Consider the following 9800-nt stretch of genomic DNA (forward strand, 5'->3'; position numbering starts at 1 on the left):
TATAGCAACCTCATCTGAGGAGCTGCTACAATCAGTACATCTGCAGATTAAAGCTATTAACCTTAAAGGATCGTCAAAAGTGGTGAAGTTAGAACACTGACTATTTTTTCATATTATACTGTGACCTTGGATTTGAGGAAGGTGCTACATACATGAAAATTCTTCTTCTTCTTCTTCTTACTATTATTATTATTATTATTATTATTATTATTATTATTATACTTTTTTTATATTAATATCTCAGTAAGTTTGTGATTACATAGACTGTGTTTTTGGAGTTTAGCAATGCGCTCATTGTTGTGTTGTGTTTACACAATTCACATACACAGTGTTTGGAAACATATAAATATCCCTCCGTCTTCTCTCTCCCACCCACACCCACATGCACATTAACACCCCCACCCCGAGATCTCTCTGTCTTTCTTTATTTTTCTCTCTGTCTCTCTCCTTGCCTCGCCCTCTACCTCTGTCTTCCTCTGCCTTTATCTCTCTCTCTCTCTCTCGCTCTCTCTTTCTCTCTCTCTCTCTTTCTCTCTCTCACTCTCTCCCTGCATCTCTCTCTCCCACTATCTCTCTCTCACTATCTCTCCCTCTGTCTTTCTCTCTCGCTCTATTCTCTCTCATTGCCCCTTGTCTTTCTGTTTTTATCCCTTTCTGTCCCTCTATCTCTCCCTCTTTCTTTTCCTGCATCTCTATCTCTCTCTCCCTCTATCTCCCTCTTTCTCTCCCTGCCTCTCTCTCCCTCTCTCTCTCCCCGCTCTCCATACCTCTTCCCCCTCTCTCTCTCTTTTTGTGTCTCTCCCCTTCTCTCCCTGCATCTCTCTCTCTCTCTCTCTCTCTCTCTCTCTGTTCCCCTCTCTCCCTGCATCTCCCTCTCTCTCTCACCCTCCACTCTCTCTCCCCCTCCCTCTATCTTTTTTTTCTCTCTTCTACCTCTCTCTCTCGCTCTCTCTCTCTTTTTTCTGGGTCAGGGGTTATGGGTCAGATGAGGTAAGTGCACTCTATGGTAGCCATGATGCCACATCTGTCATCATGGCTGCCTTGTGTGGACTCAGTGGTTTGATAGGCAGATATAATAAATACTCAATAAATACACTTTCAATGACATAATAGTTTAATGAATCACTGAATATTAAGTGACTGTGAAGGCTGTCTCTATGAGAGCTGAAATTCTTGAAGTTCCTGAAGATGACTTTTCATCACTTTCACTTAAGTGTCCAGTTCTAACACCAAGACACTGTCCAGGTGTCTTACAGAGATCACACATCACTTCACCCAGTGGTTGAGTGAAAGCCAGTGTGCATTTCAGATTATTCACTGTACACAGTAAGACAAATCCCTGTATTCTTCACGTATAGACCAGCCTTTGTGCGCTATACGATGGACAATGCTGACCTATACGAATATAACTGACCTTCCTCTATTGTGAGCCACCCATTCACCCAAATGGTGACAGCGCACGCGCGCTGGCAGAGCACCAGCAGCTCCATCAAATCCAATCCGCTGACTGAGCACAATGCACGACTACACTGAACAGAGAGAAAAGAGAATGACTTCTCAATTACACACACACACACACACACACCCCTCCATAGGTTTCAGGATGGGGATGCGTGCCCAGCTGTGGTTGTCGGTATAAAATAGCAGCGCCACATTATTATAAAAGTGTTTGCAAAACAGGATTGAGGTAGAGTCCCTCAGAGCCAGAAGTGAAGACTCAGGTAAGAGATTCAGTTCTGATGTCAAGGTCTAAAGGTCAATACTGCAGGGATTAACTGGTTCTGTAAGGTTCTACAGGCTAGTTCATAAAAAAGTCCAATGAAATCTTTTTAACTGCTATAGAGTCTCTACAGGGACTAGATAAACTCCTTAATTTATTATTGCATTATTATTGCATTTTAAGGCTTATTAGTCACTAATTATTGACATAGACAACAATGCAAAATGACTTAGTTAATCTTGAATTATAATAGTGAGGACAGCAAATGATAATAATATACTTTGATATTTATTGTTTGCAAACATTACTTAAGCCTTGGTTAATTTTACTTATTACTCAGTAATTACAAAATGAAAAATTACTTAAAAATTCTAGGTGTATAACATCCTATGGCTTATGGTTCAGTAAACACATGGAAAACAATATAAATTTACAGGAATGGAAATGTAAAAGTACCCAGATATATAGTGTTTGCAAACACATTATTTATGCTCATTAATAATGCTTATTACTTAGTAATTACAAGGAAATCAATGCAAAATGACTTAGTTAACCGTTTAAAGTCCCAGGCTTATTATTAATTGATATAAGTACATATGATTTAAGTGGAGGTGGTAGGAACCAGCGGCCGCAATATTTACACAAATATAGCCATTTTATTTACTGTCTAAAAGCACCAGTGAACCAACACATGTATTCAGAGTTGTTTTATCATTATAATTTCGTATGTACGCCCTCCACAATGAAAAATGCCATGAAGTATGTTTTAGGCCAAAAGCGTGTTGCAAAACTATCATAAAACAATGTTTCAGGCATCATGCATCAGGCAGCGTATTCGCAAATACTTCTTGTAATAACTTTCTGTGAGGTGTTAAAGGCTTCGGATGTTAGGTTCCATTTCAATACCATTGTGCACAATTCTGATAGTTTCTCTAGAGCAGCATTTCAAATCAAACCACTCTGCATGACTTTGTTTACATCCTAACCATTTAAGTGTGCAGAAAATTAGTGGTGAAATTCCCCTTTAAGCCCAACTCAAATTTTCTTATGGAGAAGTGCAACATAGTCCATGGACATGCTTCATCTGTGTTCTAAGAAGCAAAGCCTTACAAGCATGGCCTGTTCCACATTAACCACTTCTGATAAGCTAAAATATAATTTCATACTATATGCTTCTTCTTATCATCTCTGTCCTTATGTTCTTTTTCAGAGAGTGAAAGGATGAGTAGAAGGTTTGTAAAGGCCGCTATGAATGAGCCAATGCTCATGTCAGGAATGGGCATGGCACCTTTCTTCAAGGTAAATGCTATACAATCCCTAAACAGAACTCATGCGTTCCCTCTCTCTCTCACACACACTTTCTATGTAACTCTCTCAGTTTCCCTGTAGTTTGTGACAGAAAGGTAAAAGTCATTTTGATGTTTTGTTATCTATGGTAACGTCATTGTGGTGTTGTTGATGTGTTGCTTTTCCATCCTAACCTTGATTGAGCACTGAAAGAGAAATAGAGGATACAGAATAAAGCACTGAAACATAGAGAACAGTGTTAAAGGGAGAAAATACAACATGTCTGTTTGTCAGGTGACGGTGTTCGAGCAGGAGCACTTCCAGGGGAAGTGTCAGGAACTGACCTCAGAGTGCTGCAACATCCAGGAGAGAGGCTTCCAGAACATTCGCTCACTCAGAGTGGAGAGCGGCACGTGAGTCTTTCTCTCTTACTGCAGCTCAGTGGAAAGTAAAATTACTAATTCAGCAACAATGCATTTTATGGAAGGTACAAGTTTAATAGTGTTAACCGTAAAGGGTGGGTTTGTTAAAATATATTATTCAGTAACTACAATGAGCTATTTGGTAATATCTGTGTAACTAACGTGAGTTATTTAGTAATGAGAGTGAGGAATTATATGATACACTTTATTGTCAGATTTCACCATTACAGCGGCTTCATTGAGGGGAAAAAAGAAAACATTTTCACAGACAATCAGACAATCACATAATACACCTTACAACAAACCACAAAAGTACACTTTACAATGTCTCCTAGTGGGAAACCCACTGTTTTTTTTTTATTTCTGCATAACTCACTGGTTGAGATGTAAACAAAGTCTTTCAGAGTGATTTGTTGTGAAATGATTCACTGTAGAGAAACCTACCATCTCTGATTTTCTTTTTTATAGAAGTGATAGGAAGCAGGGGTCACAATCTCTATAACATATGTCTACAAATATAACCTTTTTATTTACCATCCAAAGGCACCAGTGAACCTGCAGGTGTCTTCTGAGTTTTATATGTAATGTTGATGATGCTAAAATAGTAGTAAATCTAGAAAGATATGTTTTCTTTTGGGGTCTGTTTTGCCTTATAATGTCCTGAATGTAGCCCTGCACCATGAATGGCTTCTAAAAGATACATTTCAGGCCAGATACATTTTTATTTGAAAATGTAAAACAATGTCTCAGGAATCAAGCAACATATTCTTAGCCATTTCATATAATGATTTTCTGTGAGCGCGCTTTTACAAGCATTAAATGTTTCAGACATCAACATCACTGCTAACAAGTCTGACTAAGTTTCTCTAGGACAGATCATTTCACATCAAACCACTCTGAATGACTTTGTTTACATCTTAATAATTTAATCATGCAGAATTTTTTAAAATTCCGCTTTAACACCCTGAATTCAGTAATGTCATGTAAAATAGATAAGTTAAAGTACATATAAAGGTATATTATTTTGGTGAGATTTCTGCTTCCTTTTTTCTACCAGTTTACTTCCTGACTATAGAAAGTTTCTGTCTTTTGCACAACACTGCTACCAGCGGGGCGATAGTCAAGACCACCTTTGTCGATTCTAAGACAAGTCTAAGACTATGACTAGTCGAGATTGAGTCAGAATTAAGTTTGAATGGTGTGGGACCAAGTTAAGACCAAGTCCCAATTGGCCTGTTACAATTATTACATGATCGTCTAATCGCAATTATTTGAGATGATTGCTTAAGTTGACTGCAGTTTTCATAGTTGTTAGTTTTCAGAGTCATATTTTTCTGCAAAAGCAAAATGTGAATTTGGAGCGTTGGGTTCAACTTCTTGGGTTTAATTTCTAACTTGGAGCTCTGTTTATTCAGCTGTAAGCTATGTAGCAAATTCCAACATAGCATGTTTAGCATGTATGCTAGCAAAATGGGTGATTTCTGGTTATACTTTCCAGAAAAAAATCTGTCTGGAGACATTAGTGTAGGTGTGCATGTCAGTACAACCAGTGTTATAGCTATTAAGTAACCATAGGTAAGAAGCAACATAGCTAAATCAGCCAATTTGGCCCTTTAGGCTTTTATTTTGCAATACAAGGGACAAGAAAAAACAATTACATTGTTCATCACAATTATTCTTATGACAATTAATTGTCAGCTAGAACTTCATGATCTTGACTGCCATAAGTCCAAATGAGATTGAAACAAAAAGATCAAGCCTTAACCTATTAGAATAAAGAATCAGAATAGGAATTAAACCTGTTTTCTAATCCAAATTGGCTAAATTAGTTACGTCAGTACAAGTTAGTGCATCTTGACAACAGTTAAAAGAAAGAAAATACAAATAAATACATTTTTATGGTTTTAGTCAAAGCTAAATATGGTATAGACTAATGGCCATGACTAAGATAAGTCCAACACAAAAGAAAAAACATCTTGAGACCAAACTCAACTACCACAGCACTACCTACCAGTCTAGTAGTGCAAAGCTGGGCAAGCACCTCATACACTGTGTGTGAAGTCTCTCAGTGCATAATCAGCTATGCAACACTGTAAAAAACATTTGCTGAGCACTCCACACTTGACTTCCTGATGAAAATGCAGCAAATCACACTCTTAGGGACACTTATCACTGCCATATTTTCCCTTCATTTTATGCATACAAGAGTACCAGAAGAGAAACCACACAGCAACATACTAATACAGCCAATGTCTATGAAGATCCTCAAAAGTTTTAGTGTTTCTACACAAATCAATGCTTTCTTTTTTGTCTCTCCTCACTCTCTCCTCTGTCTCTAGCTGGGTGGGATATGAGCATCATGACTTCCAGGGGCAGCAGTTTGTCCTGGAGAGAGGAGAGTATCCTCACTGGGACGCGTACAGCGGCAATCTGGGATACCATGTGGAGAGGCTCATGTCCCTGCGCCCCATCTACTGCGCTGTGAGTGTGTGTGTGTGTGGGTGTGTGTGTGTGTGAGTGTGTGAATTAACAAAATATGTATCTCAACTCCTGTCCATGGAGCTTCTTGATCCTAATTTTGTAAAGACAGCTATATTTATATAACTTCTTTTACAATATTTCTTAAAAAATTAGACAGTCAGCCACTTTTGATTGTAAGCATCTACAGTCTTGCACATTTGTATCTTCTACATAAATGTCATCCATGATATTATTTGAAAGACGTAGTTATATTGAGATAGAATTGAAAGCAAATGCTTTCAAGTTGCCTATTCATCTGTCTGGTTGGTGAAAAGCTTCTTAAGATCCCCCTGTGTTGGCCATCTTTACCTTTCAGGTGTGCAGTTGTTCTGCTTTTCTCTTTCTCTTTAGTCTGGCAGTTTGCAGTGACTAGATGCTGACATTGTCTATTTTCTTCCTCTCACAGTCAACAAGAGCTGAAAAAAAACTGCTTCCAAACTGGCATTTTTCTTCACTTCCTTCTTCTTGCTTGAGCCAGTAAAATATAATTAATGATACCAATAAATTTCAATGAAATATATCCATGTGAAAAGTCAGTGATATGGTAAAATCTTGTGTAGGCCAAACTCCAGCATTCAAGTGTGTGGTATACATGTACACGTGAAATGTTTTCAATGTTAATTAAGTGTTTAATGGCACCTTGTTATAGTGACAGCCTCTACTCTTCTGGGAAGGCTTTATACTAGATATTGGAACATTGCTGCGAGGATCTGGTTGCAGTCAAGAGCATTTGTGAGGTCAGTTACTGGATGGTGCACCAACATTTCAGAATGTGTAGTTCCACTGCTCTGCAGCCCAATGCTGGGGATTTTATACCCCTCTAATGGACACTTAGGACTGGGCATGGTGACCTTAGGCTTATGTGCAGCTTCTCCAGTGTCCAATTTCATTGCCAATGCTTTACTCTGGAGATTAAAAGCTGTGTGTGCAACTGAACACCTGTGTCCGCAAGAGGTGCAACTTACAGTAACTGAAATCACTAATTAGAAGAGGATACTTTTGGACATATAGCATTGGTTTTCGCGTTGATCCTTCTGTCCTCATGTGCTTTCTTGCATCCTCAGAGGGAGAAGCTATGATACAAGCAAGAGATCAAGGAAAGGGAAAAAGACACAATTAAAGAAATGGACCCTCTTTCTCTCTCTTTCAGGCTCATGAGACCAGCCGCATGATGATCTTTGAGAAAGAGAACTTCCTGGGCCGTAGTGTGGAGGTGTGTGATGACTATCCTTCCCTGCAGGCCATGGGTTGGTGTAACACCCAAGTGGGCTCCATGCATGTGCAGTGTGGCGCGTAAGTCTCACTTACACACAATCACGCCACTTCAAATATTTCTGATAACGTTTTATTTTACAGCTCTCCGAACTCTGGTTATTAAGCAGGTGTCTATGAGGTACAAACTTCAAAGGACTTTATCATTATTTTATAGTTCCAATTACACAGAAAAGCCCATATATATATATATATATATATATATATATATATATATATATATATATATATGCCACCTTTTAGATGCTGTCTTTAGGGATGTCCATGTTTATTTCAACATGACAACAGCACGAAACATTCTGTCTGCACATGATACAACAGCATGGCTGCGTAACCAGAGAGTGCGGGTGCTAGACTTCATTTTCTTTTATGCTTCTCATTTAATACATCAAACATAATTTACTAATCATGGCTTTCTGTTTTTATTGCCATTTCCCAAACTGTCTCAACTTTTTTTTTTACCTAGAACCTGTTCAGTGGAACACACCATCATGTCATCCAAAATATTAACCTAGTACCTTAAAGTTTTTGCCTCACTCTTTCCTATTTAATACCTAGAACAGAGGGGACTGTAAAAGAAAGTGTTACTGTACTTCTGACATAAACACCTTTAGGAATTCTACTTCTCTGACTCAATGCTAAACATATGCCATTATATCGACAATTTCCACACTTTTTTCCTGAGCTTTACAGTGTTATTAAATACAGCATGTTAATCACATCCATATATCTATCATACGCCTCACCTGTACAGGCATAAAAACACATGCCAGAGTGTTACTGACACTTACAGATCACGCCTTTGCACATTTAACACAGCTTTGATAAACAGATAAATAGGGCCCTGTGGAGCAGATGAAGTCATCGATTCACTGTAAACTGTCCGTGTGATGAGCCAGAGAGTGAAAAGCACATATGGACTCATTTCTAAAACGGAAAAATGCCGTTGATGTCTTATACCCAAACTATTTTGAGTTTGAATAATTTAAAGTCCCACAGCACATAATCATCATTACTGTGAAATGCGCTCCCACTCTTTTCCGTTCGGATGCTTTTCCCATCTGCCTGTTGTCTTTTTGCAATCACGACTAAACTCCTTTACTTGCTTGAAATGAAGTAACTTAATTAAAACTCCTCTGCTTAAACTATCCCTCTTAGCCCCTCTGATCCCCCTCTTCCTGCCTGTTTCTCTCTCCTCTGTGCAGCTTTGTGTGTTATGAGTTTCCGGGCTACCGCGGGCAGCAGTACATCATGGAATGTGAGCGGAACAGTGGTGATTATCCGCACTGGAAGAGCTGGGGCTCACACAGCCAGACGCCCCAAATCCAATCCATCCGCAGAGTCCAGCACTGAGACAGAGAAGAGAAGGAGGGGGTGGAGGAAAGAGCACAGTGGATGAGAGCAAGGGGGTATTCACTACAGTTCAAAAGTTTGGAATCAAACTGTGTTCATTTATATTCAATATTAGTTTAACTAGATAAATAATAAATACAATTTAACTGTGAAATCACAGTGTAGAAAATAACAAACTTTTTTAGATTTATTTTTAATATCTCAGGTATTTTGGGAACACCACAAAATTATCAATGAAAGACAATATTTTGTATTATCTACTTACAATAATTTATTCATGAAAATTTAAGTTCTAGATGGGGCCACTTCTTATAAACTAAGGCACGCTCTGGAGGTTAAATTTTATTAGAACTTTATTTTTGGTGTTCTACAGCTTTCTCAGTTATTTTAGAGTCATCAGCAGCTCCATGCATTCTGGTCACATCTAAAATTTCATATATACTATAAATACAAGCAAATTGATTCCAATCTTTTGAATAGAAGTGTATGTGCCTAGATCTACACCTGTAACTTTAGCATAACCAGTAACAGTAACGCTCTGCAGTATCGGTCTATGATGCTGTGTTTCTAGAGTCAGGCTTTACACTCACAGTCAACTCACAGTGATGAGGAGACACTGCAGAACACTCCACTAACACAACACGCCAGCAATAACACAACAGGACAATACACAGCCAGCGCACCAGCTACGATTACTGTCCTACTCTACCAGGAACGCGTGCAAACACATACACCAGTGTAAAAGTAAAGAAACATAAGCAGACTTGCACACACACTAGTGTTCTAAAGTTTGGAATCACTTTCTTTTTTATGCCGATAACAACATGCAGTGTAGCTTGACATAAGACACTAGAAGTAATAGTTTTAGATGTTGTTTTCAATATTTCAAAATTTTGAAAGCTATTTAATGGTTAATAACATACTGCAAATATATATTCATACAATTTCTTGTCATATTCCCCTCCTTGGATTTGATCACCACTTTGGAAACACAAGGCACTGTGGATATTAATTTTATTTATTATTATTAAGTTCATTCTAGATGACTATGGAATCATTTACATCATTTACAAAATATATTTGTTTCTACAAATTAGTTGACCAATGAAACTGCAATGTCCGAGTATCATAGTAGAATCCTTTTATACATGTATCTGACAAAAACATATTTTTATATTAATGAAAAATGTGATTCCAAACTGCTGAACAGTAATGTATATACACAA

At 38.1% G+C, this 9800-nt stretch overlaps 1 protein-coding gene across 1 annotated transcript; it reads left to right on the forward strand.

Moving 5' to 3' along the window:
• The first annotated feature begins 1615 nt into the window (after window positions 1–1615).
• Window positions 1616–8857, forward strand: cryba1l2 (crystallin, beta A1, like 2). Its single transcript, XM_036574392.1, has 6 exons — window positions 1616–1721; window positions 2931–3019; window positions 3302–3420; window positions 5769–5910; window positions 7100–7242; window positions 8427–8857. Exons 2-6 carry the CDS (start codon window positions 2942–2944, stop codon window positions 8572–8574), a joined length of 630 nt encoding a protein of 209 aa, XP_036430285.1. The 5' UTR covers window positions 1616–1721; window positions 2931–2941; the 3' UTR covers window positions 8575–8857.
• Window positions 8858–9800: the final 943 nt, after the last annotated feature.

The sequence above is a fragment of the Colossoma macropomum genome, unplaced genomic scaffold, assembly GCF_904425465.1.
Source record: "Colossoma macropomum unplaced genomic scaffold, Colossoma_macropomum, whole genome shotgun sequence".
NCBI classification, from domain to species: domain Eukaryota; kingdom Metazoa; phylum Chordata; class Actinopteri; order Characiformes; family Serrasalmidae; genus Colossoma; species Colossoma macropomum.